This window comes from Hibiscus syriacus, unplaced genomic scaffold (genome assembly GCF_006381635.1).
Source record: "Hibiscus syriacus cultivar Baekdansim isolate YM2019G1 unplaced genomic scaffold, ASM638163v2 tig00110597_pilon, whole genome shotgun sequence".
Lineage (NCBI taxonomy): Eukaryota > Viridiplantae > Streptophyta > Magnoliopsida > Malvales > Malvaceae > Hibiscus > Hibiscus syriacus.
In genome coordinates this window covers 2,828,684-2,851,567 of record NW_024062795.1, presented here as the reverse complement: position 1 = coordinate 2,851,567, position 22,884 = coordinate 2,828,684, and the positions used below count along the sequence as shown (strand labels likewise).

The 22,884-nt window shown below is 36.2% G+C and overlaps 1 protein-coding gene and 1 pseudogene across 1 annotated transcript; one reads left to right on the top strand and one right to left on the bottom strand.

The window, feature by feature from the left end:
* Positions 1–1,373: 1,373 nt before the first annotated feature.
* On the bottom strand, positions 1,374–5,819 carry LOC120134623 (annotated as a pseudogene).
* Positions 5,820–16,413: 10,594 nt separating this feature from the next.
* Positions 16,414–22,156, top strand: LOC120133874 (CBS domain-containing protein CBSX1, chloroplastic-like). The gene is made up of 8 exons (XM_039150371.1): positions 16,414–16,420; positions 20,704–20,896; positions 21,015–21,088; positions 21,167–21,231; positions 21,323–21,424; positions 21,541–21,656; positions 21,882–21,939; positions 22,019–22,156. Exons 1-8 carry the CDS (start codon positions 16,414–16,416, stop codon positions 22,085–22,087), a joined length of 684 nt encoding a protein of 227 aa, XP_039006302.1. The 3' UTR covers positions 22,088–22,156.
* Positions 22,157–22,884: the final 728 nt, after the last annotated feature.

Genomic DNA, 22,884 nt, shown 5'->3' with positions numbered 1-22,884 from the left:
ATGCATTTGTACCTATAATGTACAAAAATATTGATCCTTGGGTCATTTTTATAATCTTATATATCATTTACAAAGGTTTAAGATCATGACCGTAAATAATCTTTGAGAAAAAGATGTAATGAACATGGAAAGAAAAATAAGTGCAATGTGATGAAGGTTTTTGGTCACCTCTTCATCAATTCGCTTCAAAGAAGATTTTTTCCCTCCAACGCCATGTTTTTTGGTCCATGACTTCGATTTCTATTTCAGAACAAATGAAGAAACCACAGTCATAATGTTGAGATAAGATAATGTCTTGTTATCAGTTGCAATTGATGGCAAGTTTGATTGTGATGCTGGTATTCTTTCCAGTCCAGCTTGCTATGAAGATAGCACCATCTATTTTCCCACTTGATATATCGGAAGAATGGCACAGAAATTTTCTCATTGACTCACGTATGTATGCTTTTTGCTAGCTTACATAGATGATTTCCTTGTTGCAGTGCATCTGATCCATTTACTGAGATCCCACCTGACATTGCTTCTCTTTCAAATATGCATCCCTTTTGCCATTGAGCATTTTAAATTGCGGACAGCAAACCTGTCCCTTCTCTGCTATTGGTTCACTGTAGTTGGCTGGGCATTAGGCTTAACAGGTTTACTTCCCAGACCTGATATGTGGTGCTTTTTATAGACAATATTATGCAATGGGTCTGATTTACATTATGGTCCGACAGTATTCAGTTTTGCTTGTGGGTATATTCTCATGCAACTTCTCTCAGTAATTTAACATTATAAAGATCATTTTGTCATTGAATCTGCACTTTCAAGAGATTCCCAGGTCAGATACCGTATAGGTTAACTGCAAGAGATTTTGACTACATAATTTGTTTAGGCACGTTATACAAATCTGAACTTTTGGTATACTATTTCTTGACCTTTGATCATATTTTAGGATGAATATTCAAATTATTCTTTATATCTGATTCCTCCAGATGACTTTTGCTCTGTTTAATTGCAGAATATTGGTTATGTTATGTGCTTTTTAATGTACAAAGATTAGGATTGATATCAACTCGCTTTTGGTGATTGTGCCAATGCGGGTGCCCGTAGATGAGAGCCCAGTTTTTATACTGTGTCAAAGCTTGTTCCAGGTATCATGGGCTTTGACTACAGGCAATCTCCAGCGAAAGTGGAATGCAGCGTTTAAAATCACAGCTCAGTATTCCATTAAGAATGATCATAGTATTTTAATACGTATAGGATCAGCTGGAGAATCTGCTTTTTGAAGCAATGAAACCCAAAGTAAACATCAACATCGATACTGTTACAGAATCAGCGAGATTATTCACCCAAAATACACAATCAATTCAATCCCAAAGATAACAGTATGATGCATGAAATGCATACTCGGTCACAAAGCAATAAATTATAAAGCATATAAGTGTGGTATTTAAGTTTCCAAACACTCTGGAAAGTATAGAATCAAAACCAACTACGAACGGAGCAACTAATTCGAACTCAAGGAGGTCACACTATGACGGCGAGTAGCGAGAAAAAAAACTAGCAGGTAGTCGACCTCAGGAGACGAGGTTGTCACTTAAAGACAATGAAGCCAGTTGATCAGCAGCGGCAGCACCACCAGTCTGCTGCTGCTGAGCAACAGTCCTCAGAACCTCCATTGCTTCAGCAACTTTGGCTTTTAAGGCTTCTGGTGACTCGAGCAAGTGCAAAACTTCTGTCTGATCCATCTCCAGAAGCATCCCTGTTACTTTAGCTGCTGCATCAGGCTCCAGCTGTTCAACAAGTGGATAGAGATTTTCTCCCAGCATCTACACAAATTCACCCAAATTAAAAATTTCAGTTGACCAGAATAGTTTTAGTTAAGATACATGGTGTAATTAAAAGGACGCTGTAGCAATTTTCTTTTGTAATGTATCATCATGCATATAAGAGAATGAAATAACATGCTCATACAAGTTCACACCTCAAAAGGGAACTCTATCCATTCTATAAATACGGTGTACATTTATTAGGGTATACTCTTCAACATAACTTTCGTAAATTAATGCTTTTAAAATTGACAAAAAGGACCTCGTAACAATTCTGTAAGTATAATCTAAATTTGGACAGCACAAATATATAGAACAGAGAAGTCGTAAAAAAATAAAGCAAAGCAGTGCATACCGTTCTCTGCTGATCTGGAGTTGCATTTGCAAGGGCTGAGGCCAGGCTCCTATCGGGATTGGCTGAGAATGTGGCGCATCACGCACTGGCATGCCACCCATATCATATGGAACAGAAAGCATGCCTCCAGCAACGTTAGGCATTGAAACATCAGGTAGACCACGTCCTGGTGGATAGCGATAGACCCGTCCTCGGGGTAGCATCTGACATTTAAATGAACCATCAGATGAAAAATTAAAAAGATATGAATAAATGTATCAAAGATATTACAAAATCCAAGCAGTGTTGAAACAACCTGCTGCTGCATTAATGGAACTGGTTGCTGACTTTGCTGAACAGACACGGACCTTCTGCCACCAGGACGCTGACCCTGCTGGCCTTGCTGAACCATTGGTACAAAGAAATTTGGCATGGGAGCCCCACCAGGCCTCATACCAGGGACAAGCTGCTGTTGATATCCAAATCCAGGCTGACAAAAGAAAAACCCATAAACGAGACCATAAGTTCCAAGAAGATTTACAAACTATTTCACCGATTATTTCAGGATGTTAAAATATACCTCATAATACTAACAATACCAAGCAAGAAATGCAAGAAAAAAATAACTACCTGAGGAAACATAGGCGGAGGCCCCTGACCATAGAATATTTGCTGCCCAAGACCTGGACCACCAGATGGGTACATTGGCATACGGGGAGCAGCTGAAGCTGTCATTGCAACGGGTCGCATTTGAGAAAACTGAGCCTGTAAAACGTGCAGCACACTTTAGTAAAATAAAGAATCAAAACCATCCTTTTGACCCATTACAGTTTACCTCAAAGCACATATCAAGCCATACCTGTAACCTGGCTCTCCTATCTTCCTTTCTTTGAGCTAGTGCAACATACAGAGGCTTGCTGACAATCATTTTGCCATTCATCTCTGCAAGCTGTCATAACAGGGGGACTATTAGGCTTAAGATAAGATTGTGAGAGTAGGGACATCATTACCAACTTACGGCTTTGGATGCTTCTTCTGAAGTTGAAAATGCAACAAACCCTGATCCTTTACTTACTCCACTAGGATCTCTTATTACCTGTTGCATTTAAATAATAGGCTTCAGCCAAACAATTACTAGAACTGATATAACATTACTTTCCAATAGAACAAGCTAACCTTGCATGATGTTATGGTACCGTATTGAGAGAAAAGCTCTTTAAGTTTTTCGTTGTTTATGCTGTCATCCAAATTCTTAACATACAAGTTAGCTCCTTGAAATTTATCAGCTGCCTCTTTCATTGACTGCTCAAATCGGAGTTTCAGATCAACTTCCCTTTCAGATTTCTTTTGAGCTTTCCCAACATACCACTCCTTATCATCAAATTTCTTTCCATTTAGAGACTCCACGGCTCTAGCAGCATCATCTGCATTCTCAAAGTTGACAAACCCAAAGCCCTTGGATTTTCCATCTGGTTCTCTCATCACCACAGCGCTAGTGATTGGACCAAATTCACCAAAAATGGTTTTCAAATCTTCATCACTTGTGGATTCCGAGAGATTCTTTACATAGACATTGTTAAATTTCATGTTGCTAATAGAACCGTCTCTTTCCTGTTTGCGAACAAAGGGGCCCACATAGACTTGCTTATCGTTCAATAGCATACCATTCAAATTCTCTATTGCCTTTTGGGCAGATTCCTCATTGTCAAATTGGACAAAGCCATAACCTTTTGACTGGCCAGAGGAGTCTGTGGCTACCTTGCAAGAGAGAATGTTCCCAAATGCAGAAAATGTATCATGCAGAGCTTTGTGGTCGATTCCCTTATCCAAATTCTGTCAGATTCAACAAGCACGAGCACAGTATACAAACAAACAATAAACCATATGAGATTTCTGAAGCACAGCTTTATAAAACAAAACGACATATATAACCACATGATTGTCAAATTTTTATTACCTTGATAAAAATATTCCCAGAGCCACTTTTACGAATACTAGGATCGCGATTAGAATACATGATCCTGATAGGCTTTCCATTCAAAGGAGTGAAGTTCAGAAGTTCCAATGCCCTTGCAGCTGTATATAAACAGAAGATAACATGAAAAATAAAGAGCTGATATATTTTTTACTAGGAATCAGAGGCAACCATTAGTAATGTTCATTTAAAATAATATGTATTAATATGAGGAGTCACAGCTGCAGTTGGTCTCCATTTGCTGATAGAGATAATGTAAGAGCATTTTTGAATAAAGGGTATACGCATTACTCTTTTTCCATTAGGCTAGGATCTCACGTTCTGCTGGTTTCATCATCAGATATTTTCTCCTTTTCAGTCAATATCACAAGTACTTTTAACATTACATTTCTTGCTTGCTTATAGTTCTCTCCACCCATTTCAGGGGTACCCAAAAAGGCCCAATATACTGCATGGTATTTACCAGTTTCTTATGGGAAGATACTCGAAATGAACAGGAACAATAAACCCCAATTAAATACTCACTTATTATACCCTCAACATCAAACATATAGTTCACAAGGCTGGTGTATATGGCTGCCTTTGTATAAAACAAGGCTACATCAAACAAAATTTCAGGCTTATCGGAATATGAGAATTCAAGCCAAATTGAGATAAAACAATTTTTACTATCTGTTTTAAAAAAATGCGAGATTTGTCATGTAAAGAAGTGAATCGTCAATGAAAACGCATGTGAAGAACAACACACTCGAAACCTACATCTTCATTTCCTGCCTAGATCAGCTTGACAATATAAATGTGCGCACTTGAAACAAGATAGATATCGAAATACTTAAAAAGGATAAAATAAGTAATAAACCTATACAAGTTCCCTAATATGAAGGGCACCTTAACACCATAACTATTCTACTCTCTGTACCAATACCATCCATTTTATCCGAGCTAAATGTAAAGGCAATTGATTATAGTTACAACACCATCTTAATACTAATCAAAGCAAGAATCCATCATTAAACAATGAAAACAAAGAGTGTAAATGCCATAGATCTACGGTAAACAAAACAAAAAATATAAATATAAGCAAACTGAAACTGACCATCTTGAGGATTGCCATAGTTGACATAACCATAACCAAGAGGCCTCCGGGTTGACAAATCCTTGCAAACCCGAACGGTAAGCACTGGACCCATCTGAGCAAAGTACTCATAAAGCTGAGTTTCCGTCACACTTGGATCCAGATCCCCAACATAAAGCGACGTGGGTACGAATTGGTTGTTCCCTCCTCCAGCTACATTGTTAACACTCCCATTTTGCCCCTGAACTTGAACCTGAGCCATCTCTCTCGAAGAACAGTTAAAGACCAACACAGGCACACAAAAAAACCCTTCTTTTCAAAGTTTTTCTATTTTTTTCTTTCTATTTTTTGGGTTTTTTTCTTCCCTCTCCTCTTGTTATTAATCAATAAAACCTAGAGAGATACTAAATGAAACAAACTGAAATACCAAGTGCTTCGATAAACCTTGCTAAAGAACCAAACTTACTTTTCTTCTGCAACTATTTCTCTTTTTTTTAATGGAGGAGAGGGAAGGGATGGAAGAATAAAACGGGTATTTACCGCCGGCTGAGTAAAGTCGGCGGCGCGTGAGCAAATAAGTTGAGGGAAAAAAAAGAGGATAGGTTTTTGAAGTAGTGGCGGCTACAACAACACACAACTGAAAAGAAAGGGTAAATATGAGTTGGAAAGGGTAAATATGAGTTGGAATGTTTTTTTTAAGAGAAAATCGCCTCAGTGACCAAAAAAAAGTTATAATATACGATTTTAATTAACTTTTTTTGGATTTGCCAAAATGACCAACAAAATCGCAACGCGAAATAAAAATCGCAACGCGATCCCCAGAATCGCAAATCAGTTTCCAAAATCGCAACGCGATTCTTGAAAATCGCAATGCGATAGTCAAATTCGCATTGCGATTTTCCAAAATCGCAACGCGAATATGAAAATCGCAACGCGAACACATAAATCGCAACGTGTATCCGTAAATCGCAACGCGTATGGGTAAATCGCAACGCGTTTCCGTATATCGCAACGCGTATCCGTAAATCGCAACGATAATCCGTAAATCGCAACGAGAATCTGTAAATCGCAACGATAATCCGTAAATCGCAACGAGAATCTGTAAATCACAACACTGAAATTTTGGGTATATAACACTGAAATCATAAACTAAATCCCTAAATCGCAACTCATTCCATCTCCATCTATCACTCTCTCCGGCGACATCCGTTCCTATATCCAACGACATCCTTCCCAATCCGGCAACAGGTTTTAGTTTCGCAGCTCGTCTGTTTAGTAAATTAATTTACAACCATGAAATCATCTAATGTTGATCATGTTTGGATAGATTTGTGTTTTGGAGGGTCATGGGATAATGTTCATGGTGTTTTACAATATATGCCTTTACCCATGAATCTTCAACTAAAATTGTCTTTACAAAAGTTAACTTATGAAACTCTAATGCTACGTGTTTCAAATAAATTGAATTTAGAGCCCCTAAGTGGATTTAGGCTATCTTATCAGAGAAATGGTAAAGTTTATTTGTTAACCGACAATGAAGATGTTGAACGATTCATTGCTTACATTAGGGTTTCACAAGATGATGTTACATTGTATGTTGTTGAACCTAGAAGTAGTATTGTTGGGTCAGTAGCGGGTAGTAATCAACTAAGTTTTTCTCAAAACCCACAACCTTTCTCTAATCCAAATCCCAATCAACTTTCAGCACCAAATTCCGGTTTTCGTATTGACCAGTTAGACGATGATGAGCCAACAGAAAAAATTGTGAGTACTAGTCAGTATTCGAAATTTGGTCTTGGTCAATATCCGGACTTTGATATTGGTCAATACACGGATTTTGATGATGTTTCAGAAGAAGAAACAGACCATGCGTGTAATGATATTGATATTGGTCAATACCCGAATTTGATGATGAAACAGCCGTTGCCGAAGAATGTAATGTTGATGATAATGAGGAGGAAGTTACGACTGTGAATGAACATGTTGAACATCCATTCTGTAATTCATATAATCCTGAAGAAGAAAAAGAAGAAGAAAAAGTCCCCGAAGAAAAGAAAATGCCACGGGCGTATAACTGGAATATGCCAGAATTACTTCAGATACCGGAAGAAGAGTTGATAAAGAAAGCAGTTGATTGTTACACAAAAGTTATTCGTATCAAGAAAGATGATTGTTTTGATACAAAGGAAGACTTGAAGATAGCTTTATATACGAAATGTGTGGAAGATGGCTATCAACTAAAAGTTAACAAATCAAGCAAAGATCGTTTCGAACAAGGTGTATGATTGACAAAAACTGTACGTGGCGTATGATTGCAAAGAGAATAAAAGATTGCAAAATGTTTCAAGTTAGGACTTTTATTGATAAACATACATGTTCAAGAACCCAAGTTTTTCCTCACCATAGACAGGCAAACAAAAGGTGTTGGGTGGTTTTCTGGCTGAGTTAATGTTTTTGAATGGCAGGGTATATCGGGGACATGAAATTATGACTGACATGAATGCTCGGTTCAAGATTAGTATATCATATTCTCAAGCTTGGAGAGCCAAATGTTATGCCTTGGAATTGTTGAGGGGGTCGCCAGAAGCATCGTTTGCCCAACTGCCGGCTTATTGTCACAATTTAAAGCTGAAAAATCCTGGGTCGGTAACTCATATCAAAACAGATAGAGATGGACGCTTTGAGTTGCTGTTTATCGCCATTGGTGCTACGGTTAGTAAATCAATATAATTTTGTTGACTCATTTTTGTTAGTTACATGCATTTCACATTTAAATGATTATATTTCTTGTGTATATTATTTTGTAGATTCGTTCGTTTATTACTTGCATGCGCCCAGTTATTATAGTTGACGGAGCACATTTGAAAGGTCGATACCTTGGAGTAAACTTATTAGCAGTAGCCATGGATGCTAACAATGGGATATTGCCAATAGCTTACGGGGTTGGCAAATCTGAAACCTCTGATTCATGGACATGGTTTATGGGGCATCTTAGGGATTGCATAGGTCCTATTATCAATCTGACAATCATATCCGATAGGGCAAACTCAATTGACAACGCTGTTAGAAGGTGTTTCCCAGATGCTTTTCATGGACTTTGTGGTGTTCATTTGTATAGAAATCTAAAATCAAGGTCTGCTGGTATAAAAAAGCACAAATGGACATACTGGAAGGCTGTAAAAGCTTATCGGGAAGTGGATTTCAATAAGCATATAAATTGTTTAAGACGTGTTTTGCCTCAGTGTGCTCAAACACTAGAAGATGTCGGGTTTGAAAGATGGTCAAGAGTACATCAACTTGGAGCAAGATATGGTTTCATGACGTCTAATAGTGCAGAATCAATCAACGCTCTAAGTCGTCATTCCCGGAAATTACCCATTACTATGTTAATGGAGTTTTTTCGAGCCTCTATTCAACAGTGGTACTACAAGAAAAGAAACCATGCAGGTATTATTTCTTTGAATTCGTAACTTATCATATTTATATATTTTACTAAGTATTGTTTATTTAAATTTACAGGAACATTGGAACATCGTGTTACACCATGGACTGAAAAAAAGATAACGAAACGTGTTGTGAAGTCAACGTCATGGAGAGTTGAACCATGTTCAAACACTTTGTTTTAAGTACTGGATAATAACTTAAATGGGCTAGTCGATCTAAATGCAAAGACGTGTAGTTGTATGAAATGGCAAACATCTGGTTATCCGTGTGGCCATGTTATAAAAGTTGCTCTTCATTTAAACCAAGATGATTCAAGCGCATACGCTATGGATTGCTACACTACAGAAGTTTATCGACAGACTTATGCCGAGATTGTCTACCCTATTCCACATCCTTCTGAGTGGGACATACCAGATGACTTACAAACAGTTTTTCCACCAGCCATGGACAGAAGGCTACCTGGCCGACCAAAAAGTCACGATCGTATACCGTCTAAGGGTGAAGAGAAGAAGAGATCGACATGTAGTCGGTGCAAGGAAAGTGGTCATACAAGGTTGACATGTGGATCACCAGTGCCATCAAAATCATCTTTTCCTCTACCAAAATATGGATCCTCATCAAAATCCAAAGCTCATATGGTGTCAAGCAAAAGGCAATCATCTTTAAAATCCCAATCACAATTGGCTTCACCTTTTGGGACTGTTAACTTAGGTGATTTTTAAATGCAAACGTTGTATTATGTGGATTTTATGTGTGAACTTTTAACATTTTCAGTTGAATTAATGACTCAGGCCAACCATTTTGACTTAACCAACTATTGTTATTCAGTTGTTATCACTATAAGGCATGCATTTGACTATCGCAACACGGAAATTACAATCGCAACGCGAAATGAAAATCCCAACATGAAAATCGCAATGCGGAAATGAAAATCGCAACGAGAGAATCGCAATGCGAAATGAAAATCGCAATGCGAAATGAAAATCGCAACGAGAGAATCGCAATGCGAAATGAAAATCGCAATGCGAAATGAAAATCGCAACGAGAGAATCGCAATGCGAAATGAAAATCGCAATGCGAAATGAAAATCGCAACGAGAGAATCGCAATGCGAAATTATAAACGCATTGCGATTCTCTCGTTGCGATTTTCATTTCCGCATTGCGATTTTCATTTCGCATTGCGATTCTCTCATTGCGATTTTCATTTCGCATTGCGATTTTCATTTCGCATTGCGATAGTCATTTTTGCCTTCAACATAATACAGATTGAAATCAACAAAATCAACCATTACATTTCAATCAATTAAACAAGCACAAATAAGAATTATGTTCGCATCAATTACACAAATCAACTTTTACAAATCATCTTTTACAAATCAATTAAACAATCAAAAAATAAGCAATAATTCTTATTTCCGATCATCTACTATTGAATCAACTTTTACAAATCAATTAAACAATCAAAAAACAATCAATTAAACTATTGAATCAACTTTTGCAGCTCGACATCATTTTCACGCAGTTCACTTCTGAGATTAACCTGCAGAAACCAAACATTTGTTCAAACAACACTTTCTACACATCTAAAACCTACAAACATCAAATTATTGAATTCTAGGTACTTAACCAAACATTTTCAAACCAAAAGTATATAAACTTACCAATTGTTTATGGACATTTTTATAACGCGGATGCAGGTAGGCAGCGTCTCGTATATATCGATTTAGCCATAATGCCGAAACCACAAGCCTACTGCAGCTTTATCTCTATCGGTGGGAGGTAGATACTTGATGCTTCCCGTCGTCAAACGCTCCAACGCCAAGCATACGAGAGGACCACAATCTCCTCTGGCTCCGCTCGTTTGTTGTGGCGCGGTCTCGTCTCTAATAACTGTAATATTGAGCTTCTTTGGCTTCTTGTTTCCAGAACGAGTCCAATAATTGATCGCATCCAAGAATTTAGCCAAATGAGAGCTCCATCCCTTAATAACATCTCTTAAATCAGCCAATGATATGTAATTTATCATGCTGTCATACACTATTGTCTTAAGGGATGAGAGCTGAAGCTCGACGAGAATCCAATGTTTACGTTCCAAAACAGGGAAACACCTGCAATCATAAGTAATAATTCATTCATTTGCGCACTTATTTCATAAAACCTTTAAACTCAATCTAAAATAAATACTAACCTTATCGACCTCCCACCATGCAGGATAAAGTTTAGCTTGTCCATTGCCCAAATCAAATGATTCATCTCGTGCATTCTTCAAGTGAACGGCGTGAAAAGACGTCGGCATAATTGTATATCGTATATTTTTATTTTTCTTAAGTTTTCTTATTATTAGAAGACGTGTCACCCACGCATCGATATGCTGTTTTACAAAAAAAGACATATATTAGTGACTTACATAAATTTAAAAAAAAATTAATCAAATTGAAATATAAGAAAAATATAAGACTTACCCCCCCATCGAAATAGCCATTGTCTTCGACCCCTAATAATACGCCCCACCAAGACCGATCAAGCAACAAATAGATATCATCGGTGAGCTTGCATATGTCAGTGAAACACCCCTGGCTCTGCTCATGTAGATAAAAATCAACAGCGGTCTTAGCCCAAAGGGTGTTATCCAGAATTGTGTCCGGTAGTTGTTCCCTCTCCTCTTCAGATACCGGTATGGTACTGGCCGGTAACTCATACGAGAGCCAACTTGAATCCATCATGTCCGGCACGTCAGAGGGTTTCTCAAGAAGCCTACATATGACGCCATGTGAATCGGGCTCTTGAATGGTGGGAGGGACCTCTTCAATGATGACAGTGGCCTCTTGAACGGTGGGAGGGGACTCTCGAGGAATGATAGGGGGGCCTCTTCAACGATAGGAGTGGACTCTTGAGGGATGACAGGCGAGTCGAGCTTCTTCTTGCGGTGTCTTCGCACTATTGGGGTGTACGGAGACTTAATAGCACGTGCACGCTGTCTGATGCGTGAACTCCGTCGTGCAAGCATAACCCGACGTAAAGCATCCACTCTATCGGGCCGCTAAATAATTAAATACAAAATCAGTAAATAAACAGACATGATATTTAAACAGTGAAAACAAAGACAAATATGTTTCAAACTTGCATTGTATTCACCCAAGTCATTATTCTATCATAGTTCACAAAATGCATCAGATAACAAAGAAAAATATGTTTCAAACTAATACCCTGATGTTAGTATTTGTCTTTGTTTTGTCTATTGGTTGAAGTAATGCAATCCATTCAAGTTTCAATTTGCAGAAGAAGAAATAGTTTACTTTCGCAACACGAAACTTAAAATCGCAACGCGAAACTAAAATCGCAACGCGAAATGAAAATCGCAACGACAGAATCGCAATGCGAAATGAAAATCGCAACGAAAGAATCGCAACGCGAAATGAAAATCGCAATGCGATTTTGGTTTCGCGTTGCGATCTTGTCGTTGCGATTTTGGTTTCGCGTTGCGATTCTGTCGTTGCGATTTTTATTTCGCGTTGCGATTTTGGTTTCGCGTTGCGATTTTAAGTTTCGTGTTGCGAAAGTAAACTATTTCTTCTTCTGCAAATTGAAACTTGAATGGATTGCATTACTTCAACCAAAAGACAAAACAAAGACAAATACTATTTCACAGTGTTAAAGAATACACAGTTTAGCAGAATTGGCAGCAACCGAACACAATTTACTTTCAACCAAAAGACAAAACAAAGACAATACTATTTCACAGTGTTAAAGAATACACAGTTTAGCAGAATTGGCAGTAACCGAACAAATTTACTTTCAACCAAAAGACAAAACAAAGACAAATACTATTTCACAGTGTTAAAGAATACACAGTTTAGCAGAATTGGCAGCAACCGAACAAATTTACTTTCAACCAAAAGACAAAACAAAGACAAATACTATTTCACAGTGTTAAAGAATACACAGTTTAGCAGAATTGGCAGCAACCGAACAAATTTACTTTCAACCAAAAGACAAAACAAAGACAAATACTATTTCACAGTGTTAAAGAATACACAGTTTAGCAGAATTGACAGCAACCGAACAAATTTACTTTCAACCAAAAGACAAAACAAAGACAAATACTATTTCACAGTGTTAAAGAATACACAGTTTAGCAGAATTGGCAGCAACCGAATAAATTTACTAAGCAATCTAAGTGAAATGGCTAATCTAAGTGAAATTACGAGTAAATTTATCATTAAGTTAAATATGGAAAATCTTAAACTTACCTCGTTGCGTAGAGTATGAACCTCATTCTGCAACGATACTATCATCTCACGTAGAGCGGCAACCTCACCACGTAAAGTTGACACCTCCACACGCCATGCACCATCGTTATCGCGTAGAGTACCGATCTCCTCACGCAAGGCATTGACCTCATCACGTAACTCCCTTGACTCATCCCGTTGAGGTGGAGGTGGAGAACAGGGAGATAGGAGTCGTGGCATCTTTTCCGGTCGCCTATCATGAGGTGATGGTGGAGAAGAGGCTCGATGATGTGACGGGATAGGTGATAGCTCTCGTTCTAGAGGTGTATAGTCGGGTCGATCGGGTGATGGCTCTAGGTGAGGTGATGGCTCTCGAATTGGAGGAAGTGGATGCTGCTCATCATCCATGCCATCAAAAAAACTCTGACTAGCTTGCCACCAATCAGTGGCAAGCTCTTCCTCCGTGGGTGTCAGTCTTTGTAATGGAATGTTGGCCTCCTAAAATAAAAACTCAAACAAAGTTAAACGTCTACTATTAATAACTTGTTATATATTATATGAAAGTATTTGTGTTAACTTACATTATTTATTGTCGCATATGGTATTAAGTCTTCCCAATCCAACAGAGTTTTCCTCTTCCAGGAAATAGCCCTGGGAATATCATTTGACGTTTTTATTGCATATGTACGCATGCTGGGGAAAGCCTCGAATATCCAAATCTACAAACAATATAATAACAAAATTAGTAATTGTTAAATAATTAATTATAATTTTATAAACATTATATAGAAATTCTTACCTTAAAGGCCCAAACAAAGCCTGACAAAGTGTATTTGGACCCATCGCCCCGCAAACTTTTGCGGTCATCAAAGGCAGACGACAACTTAGTCCAGGTAGCTTTCCATATACGAACCCCACGGAAACAGATTCCATGCATTCAGGTCCTCTACCAATATTATTAGCTCCCGATGAATAGGTTGTCTGGCCTCTCTGCCTAAAAAGCCGGCATACACAAGTAGTAGAAGGCATACTCGGACAACATCGACGTCATCTATCCGAGTGAAACCAGCTTTCTTATTAAACAATTTCTTCAGGTCGTCGACATGTAGGTTCGGCTTCTCCATTTACTCATCCGGAAAAACCCGGGATAACCATGATGGGCGGGCGATATGACGAGTGTACCGGCCTACATCATCGTGTCCGAATCGTAGACCAGTGATTAAGCAGAACTCCTTCCGCCCAAAACAAGTATACGCTGGTGGAAAATGAAACCATATCTCTTCCTCACCACGTTGTATACTGTCGGGTAGATTTGATGTCATGGTCTGAAGCCACAAATGGGTCAAATTAGCATCTCCACCCGGATGCTGTACTCTCAGCCATGGCCCGAAGCAGGTTTCCTCAAACAATTGTCTTTGAGCAGGTGAAAGCTTCGAAGCAATTGTAGTGGCCATGCTGACTTTATTTCTCAAGGTCAATTGAGCCGAAAAAAATTTCTACAAAAACATAAACATACCAAGTTAGATATACCAAAAACTACACTGTGAAGATATACCAAAAACAATAAACATAAAAAGTAGTAGTTTATTCTTGAAACTAAAATTTGCAACACTGTTTTGTCTTTTGGTTGAAATGAAAATCGCAACGAGAGAATCGCAACGCGAAATGACAATCGCAACGAGAGAATCGCAACGCGAAATGAAAATCGCAACGAGAGAATCGCAACGCGAAATGAAAATCGCAATGCGATTTTGGTTTCGCGTTGCGATTCTCTCGTTGCGATTTTCATATCGCTTTGCGATTCTCTCGTTGCGATTTTCATTTCTCTCGTTGCGACAGTCATTCTCTCGTTGCGATTTTCATTTATCTCGTTGCGACTCTTTTGCAAATTGAAACTTGAATGGATTGCATTACTTCAACCAAAAGACAGAACAAAGACAAAGACAAATACTAACTTGAAAATCGCAACGAGAGAATAGCAACGCGAAATGAAAATCGCAACGAGAGAATCGTAACGCGAAATGAAATCTAAGTGAAATGGTTAATCTATTATTGAAATGACCAGTAAACTTATCATCAGTTTCAATATGAAAAACCTACAATAATGCAAACATTTCAAAATAAAAATAATTAAAAAAACTAACCCTCGGAGGTTGATTTTCCATTTCTGAATATTGTGAGGGATTTCTGACCGTGAATGGTTGTGAGGGATTTCGCCGGAGATGGGGACGGAAATCTTCGGAGATGGGGACGGATTTCTTCGCCGTAGAGAGTGAGAGATGGAGATGGGACTGAGTTGTGATTTTAGGTTTTAGGTTATGAGTTGCGATTACGGGATTTTGTCTTAATATTCGTTTTTGTAATTTGAAAATAAAATACGCGTAGCGATTATAATGGCGCTTTAAATATCGCGTTGCGATTCACGGATACGCGTTGCGATTTTATGTATTATCGTTGCGATTTACCGATACGCGTTGCGATATACGGATACACATTGCGATTTACCCATACGCGTTGCGATTTACGGATACACGTTGCGATTTACGGATACGCGTTGCGATTTATGTGTTCGCGTTGCGATTTTCATATTCGCGTTGCGATTTTGGAAAATCGCAATGCGAATTTGACTATCGCATTGCGATTTTCAAGAATCGCGTTGCGATTTTGGAAACTGATTTGCGATTCTGGGGATCGCGTTGCGATTTTTATTTCGCGTTGCGATTTTGTTGGTCATTTTGGCAAATCCAAAAAAAGTTGGTTAAAATCGTATATTATAACTTTTTTTTGGTCACTGAGGCGATTTTCTCTTTTTTTAATTAAACCCTAAGATGGATAGGAGGAGGAGGAGGAGATCTCTGCCGTTGGATTAGATTTTGGACAGCTTGCTATCGGCTCCCAAATAAGAATGTAAAAAAGAAACAAAATAAAACTGTTGACAGTGGATTCCTGGGGGTGGATCAACTGCAGCAAGCGACGCGTGTGTCATCGTACGGAGTCGCGCATCCACACACTTGCCTCGCTTCGGTTTTACTTGTATATAAAGTTGATTATTCGAGTATAATTTTATTTATATATATTTGTATTTATATATTATAATTCGAGGTTATTGTAATATAACATCAGTTTATTTTTTAAATTATTGATGATATACATATATTTTATAGATATAATTATTTAGATTTAGAATTTTAAAGAAAAATAACATCTTCTTTTACTATTATAATCATTCAATTAATCTATTTTTATCTATATACATTGATTCACTTGAATTTGTTTTATTCTTAATTATGTACTTTAATCTCGATTTTGAATTAATGCTTAAAAAGAAAAAAATAGTCCTTTAGCGTAATAAAAAAATCAATTTAGCATCCAATGTTAATGTATATTAAATTGAAACCTGCGGTTACTTTTGTTAAAGGTAAACTTGTAATCATTAACCATAGATTTTGTAACAACATTGTTAATACAAGACAAATAATTATAGTGAAAAGAGGAGTCCATAGATGTATATTCTAGCTGTACGCCGGACAGATTAAAAACGGATATGGCGGGTGAGCATCCAACATCGCTCTAACTTTAGTAAGGTAAAACCGAGAGATCAACGATATGATACTGTAACTGTTGAACGATGTTGGTGGAATAGCTATCAAGTATGATGTGAAAATGTGAGAAAGGTGCCATGGTGGTCGAAGATTACCAGTGGTGATGAATGTAATCGACAGCAATGAAGATGAGAAATTGTGAAAGAGGCGGCTTTGTTTTACAAAATGTGAAAATGAATTACAAAAAATGCTTATTTAATCCACTATATTGCTAGGCTTAGATAGCCCACTAATAATATGCTAACCAACTAACTAAAATCCTAATAGAATAACAAATACTAACCAATTGTATTAACATTCTAATATTCTAACCTTCATCCGACTTCTTCAACATTCTTGATGAAAAGATGAACAATTGAATCTAAAGTGCAATGCTTTCTTCCGTTCGACTTGAATCGAAAGTGTGATACTTCCTTCCGTTCTACTTGAATCGAAAGTGCAATGCTTCCTTCTGTTCAACTTGAATCGAAAGTGTGATGCTTCCTTCTGTTCTACTTTATACGAGAATCGAAAATGCTTTGCTTTCTTTCGTTCAACTTGAATCGAAAGTGCTCTGCCTCATTTCGTTCAACTTGAATCGAAAGTGCTATGCTTCCTTTCGTTCTTCTTATTCACCTTTATTTCTTTTTTCTTCTTTCATTTGAAATTTCTTTATGAATCAAAACTGGTCTTCTTCTCACTTATTCAGACTTTCTTTTTTTGGTGGAAGCAAGGTGGTTAAGCTACGAGCTCCCGAGTGAAATCTGAAGCCTCTCTTGGGCAAGAAAACACAGTATTTTGTCTGGTTAAGGAAGTCAAGGCTGTTAAACTCTTAACCCTCCCCAAAGTTTTTCTGTCATGAACATTTGATTGTGAAACTATCAAATCTCATGTTACCTTGTATAGAAGCAACATATCATGAAAAATCTAAAACAAAGAGTACTTGAGCAAACAAACCAGTAATGCAAACCATAAAATGAAAAATCTAAATCAACAACCATAATCAATCACTGAAACCAATGATTCAACAGTGACCAGTGTGAAAAAACTTGGATCAGCAACTCAAGACTTTCAAAATGCCCCAATCAACAATCAACACTGACTTCCAGTAACAAGCATGCACACTATCACCAATCAACAAGAATATTATACCATCGGAAATTGTTGCTTAATTGGGGGGAAATTATGTAAACAACCAAGACAAATAGACGAGCCTCTTGAATCATTGGAAGCTTCATTCTAAGCGTCTCAGAGTCCCAAGATGGACCAAGATGGGATATAACCGAGGGAGAAGCAAAGCATCTCTTTGGAGAAAACAATCAAGCAGATGGGAGGTACAAACAAAGGCATGAACCCATATATGAATCAATCTTATACTCTAAATGTAGAAAATGAATCATCAAAACAGATTATCAATCACCAATCTTGTTTTACAAGTTCCAAACCAAGATGTTGCTGAGAAATAGAAGTCTAAGATGCTACTAAAGTACAAAAAAAGATGAACAAAAAGAACCACTCTCAACTCCAACAAAGCAGGAAATCATACCAGTAGAAGAAATCACACTTGACCTCACTCGTGCACAAGATAACAATATTCACAAGCAAAATTACATAATCTTGTGCAAAAATGATGGAAATTTCATCAAACCAGTGCATAATCAATAAGAGGGAAAATGAAACAACAAATCATGTGAAAAACTGACACAATCTCTCACTGTGAGTTATTGGAGATCTACAAACTGACAGTGAAACATTGATAACACGCTAGAATCTGTGCTAGTGGAAAAATGATAAAGGTTCACTAGATCTATTGTTGAATGGGAAACGATCAATGTTTTAGCAACAACCAATGGAGCTACAACGACATGTAAAGGAATCGGACACGTAAATGAACTTGCAACTGTTGAAGCCAATCGTCGACAAGGGAAGCGACATCAGAATCACTGGAATCATCAATCGTCGACACATATAAATGTCGTGAGGAAGAAAATAGCGGCATACACGGATTAAAGAGATAACCCACGTAGGTAGTGGAGATAACAACATCAGGATCATTGACTCTGATACCATGTGAGAAAGGTGCCATGGTGGCTAGAGGTTACCTGTGGTGATGAATATAAACATCAACAATGAAGATGGGAAACTGTGAAAGAGGTGGCTTTGTTTTACTAAATGTGAAAATGAATTACAGAACATGCTTGATTTAATCCACTACATTGCTAGGCTTATAGAGCCCGCTAATAATATGCTAATCAACTAACTAAAATCCTAACAGAATAACAAATACTAACTAATTGTATTAACATTCTAATATTCTAACAGAAAATAGTCAAACTCAACGGCTAGGCGGACTCCACAACATATAGCGTGAGCCTCCACAACATATAGCGTGAGCCTCCACAATCTCGGCATCATGAGGTCCTTAAATTAGAAAAACAAGATTGATGAACGCTAACATGTGTTCATCAATATCAATAGCAGGAGTACTAGACGTCGACCATTGACATTGATTTTTATAACGCCTAGAGGAGATTTTGTCCAACGTTCAATCATATACATAAATGATATGTTATATGTATAAAGTGATAACGTGATACATGTCATGCGTAGGGGTGTTTATTGAGCGAGTCGATCGCGAGTTGGGCAGAATTGGACTCATGCTCGTTAAAATTTTTTGTTGCTCGACTCGACTCATTGCTTGTTAAGCTCATTAAAGTTTTGCGCCACTTGTGCTCGTTAAAAAAAACTCGTTGCTCGTTAAGCTCATTGCTCGTTGGTCGTCTCATTGTTCGCTAAACTCACCGAAATTTTTACCTTATTTTTTTAACCATAGTTAAAATCTACTAAAACTATATAGAGCTTTTATAAACATAAATTAATAAATTTTATCAAAATATTATCATAAGAGAGCATGAAACACTTCAAAGTCTAAACTTCAAAGAAACAATACACAAATGCATTAAAATAATAATTATGATTTAATTTTTAGGTGTAATAAAATAATAATTATTAATTAAAAATTTAGTATTTTTTTGTTTATTAGAAAATTATTAGATTAGTAATTTATTATCTTTTTATTATCTATTAGTAAATTATTAATTTTTATGGAATAATTTTTTAAGATAATCACTAAAAATTATAAAAAAAATGAATGAGCTGCTCGCGAATTTATTAAGTCGAGTTGGACTTTGCTCGACTCAACTCATTAAGGTCTCGAGTCGAGCTCGAGCTCAAGTCGATCAACATGAGTCAAGCTTTGGTCAAGTTTTGACCGTGTCGAGTTCGAGCTGCTCACGAACTGTTCAACTCATTAAGCACTCCTACTCATGCGTCTAAAGTGATGACATGACATTTTTACGTCATCACTTATATATATATATATATATATATATATATGTAATAATATCATATTATCACTTTAGGTATATAATATATATTATATCAACAATAAAATGTTTGATAATATCTATATAGTTAGAGATCATTTTAATTTAAATTAAAATATTAAAAACTTAAATAGTTTAAAAATATTATTTAGTTAAATATTAAAAATAAATTTAAACATTATGTCTTATTTGATTAAGAGAAAGACGGAAGTAGAGTACAAAATTTGTATCGGACTAATCAGATGTATGGCTCGAACTTTCGACAAGGAAAGCCCAAACCATGTGAAAATTCAGAAGCCGAAGCTGACCACGTAATACCAAAGCCCAAATGTTTTACATCAACCAATGCTATAATAAATTCTTATTCACATTATTTATATTTACATTCAAATCGTTTTAAGTTAAATTTCATAAACAAATCATCTTGAATTTTTTATTCAAATTTAATATTTGAATTCTTATTCTTTTAAATTTAAATTGTTTTTTAAATATAACTAAAAATATTTAAATTATTAATATTTTATTATTAATTTAAATTAGAATTAACTAAATCTAACTATTTAAAAGTATTGTTTACTTGTACCAAAAGAAAAGTATGGTTTAACTTGCTCGCATTGTCATTTTGTTTAAATAATTCCAGTTTTAGATTTGGGGTCAAAGTCTAAACTCCAAACTCGCCGTGGAAGCAAAATTTGCTTCAATTTTATTCTTTCAAGGTGTCAGTTTCTCCATATTTATTCAACCCAAAGCTCCCTTTTTTCTTCGCCCGCAAATCAATAATCTTGTCGTAAAACAAACACAAATCCTTCCTCGTACCTTTTCTTTTGGGTTCTTACTTCTTTATTAATCTGCTTTCACAAACATGAGTTCCATATCTAATATCTTTTTTCAATCATCAAGCCCTCAAACCATTTGCTTCTGTCCACTCTTCTTTTCGTCATTCGAAGAAACCCGGCATTGTCTCATCGCACCACCATTCTAATAAAGCACTTCCTTCTTCTTTGTCTCTCCCCAAGAGAAACTCTTCTCGCCTTGCTTCCGGACTCATATCCGACTCAGCAGCTCCAGTAACCCTCCTTTCTTTTCTCTCTCTCTCTCTCTCTCTCTTTTTAAAAAAATTGTACTTTTACATGGTTTTCACTATTTTTGGATTTTTTATAGTCAAGAAACGGAAATTATCCGCCTGTCACTGATTTTATGACCAGGAAAGAGGATTTACATGTTCTAACTACTACTACAAGTGTTGATGATGGCATTACAGATCATATCATGTTGTTATTATTATTATTATTGTTTGGGTTTAAGTTTGTACTGAATTCTGTAATTGCAGCATTGAAGGCAGTTGTGGAGAAGAAAGTTACTGGTTTCCCTGTGGTGGATGATGACTGGAAACTCGTAAACTCATTCATTTGTTTTACTTCTTATAAGATGGTGGTTTTGTATTATTTTCAAACTCAATTAATTATAATACCGACTTGTATTGCAGGTTGGTATTGTGTCAGATTATGATTTGTTGGCACTGGACTCTATTTCAGGTAGTGGTCAAGAGGAGACAACCATGTTCCCTGATGTTGATAGCTCTTGGAAAGTAAGGGTTATTTATTTCTAATTCTTTGGTTCTCCGGTTTCAGTTGATTTTCCTTGGTGTTTGAGTGTGCTATGGAAATTCCATTGTAATGCCTGATTTCTGGGTAATTATTGCAGACATTCAATGAAACACAGAAATTGATGAGCAAACATAATGGAAGGGTTGTTGGAGACTTGATGACACCTTCACCACTTGGTCTTCCTGAAACAACAAACATGGAAGATGCTGCAAGGTATCACATACTGTCTGCCTCTTGAATGCATTTGTTTCTGTTATCGGAACGTCAAATTTAATGATCATTTTATAATTTTATAATTATCAAGATCCTATTGAAGTTTCTACATATGTGAGGTTGAATCATATTGTGATTTACATTTTTGATTTTCTATATAAATCAAAGTATATGGACTAAATTCTTAAGGGAAACTATGTTGTTAATCTGGAAATTTTGAATCAGATTGTTGCTGGAAACCAAGTATTATCAACTTCCAGTTGTGGATGGCGAGGGTAAACTGGTAAGAATTTTATATGAAAATGTTGTTTCAATGTTTTGTATTGGATGATTTATGGTGGATTTGTGATTGGATCTCAAAGGTAGGAATCATTACAAGGGGAAATGTTGTTAAAGCTGCCCTGAAGACAAAACGTGAAAGGTTTACATGATGTTTGAATCTGCAGATGATTGGTTGATCATAAGCTTAATCTTCAACCGATTATTCAAATTCTTTTTGCAATATACAAATGTGTTTATGTTTATAACTTTGGATTCACTAGTCAGATTGTCATATTTTCTTTTGTATTATTTGTTGGGATATATTTTTTATTAAATTTGAATAGATTTGAGGATTCAAAGATTATTACTTCAAATTTGAGATTAAACTAAGTTCTTAATACTTGTTAATATTTAAATGTTAAAATATAAATATAATAGGAGAAATCATTGCAAACAAATCTACTATTGTTATTTTATATGTTTGGGAGTTCTCTTCGGGTTTAATATATTTATGCATAGAGTGTGAGAATCAAATTATATAAGTGGTTAAAGGTATGATTATTATTTAAGAGATTTTATGTTCGAGCATCACAGACTGCAAGGGTGTTTGAATTTTTATTGTCAAATAGTTGAGAATTTTTAGAATAAATATTATCTTTTAATCACAGCGTGTTAATATTGTAGTAAGTATTTAGAGTCATATCTTGATTTGAAATAATATATTGGGTAAGTTATTTATTATTAAATGCTTACTCTACTTTTTAATATATACATTATCTTAATTTGATTTTACTTTTAAATAATTTAATAAATTTAACCCATAACTATAAATTATATAAGGGTAAACTACAATATTGATCACTTACATTTAAGTTTTGTACGTTTTTCCTCATTGTATTTAAATAAAATAATATTTGGTCATTTTTATTTTCATTTAATTAAGATGTGATTACTAAAAGTTATTTGT

Coding starts and splice junctions, on each gene's coding strand:
- LOC120133874 (XM_039150371.1), top strand. Junction 21,232..21,322: donor TGGATGATGACTGGAAACTC/GTAAACTCATTC, acceptor CTTGTATTGCAG/GTTGGTATTGTGTCAGATTA. Junction 21,940..22,018: donor TGGATGGCGAGGGTAAACTG/GTAAGAATTTTA, acceptor TGGATCTCAAAG/GTAGGAATCATTACAAGGGG.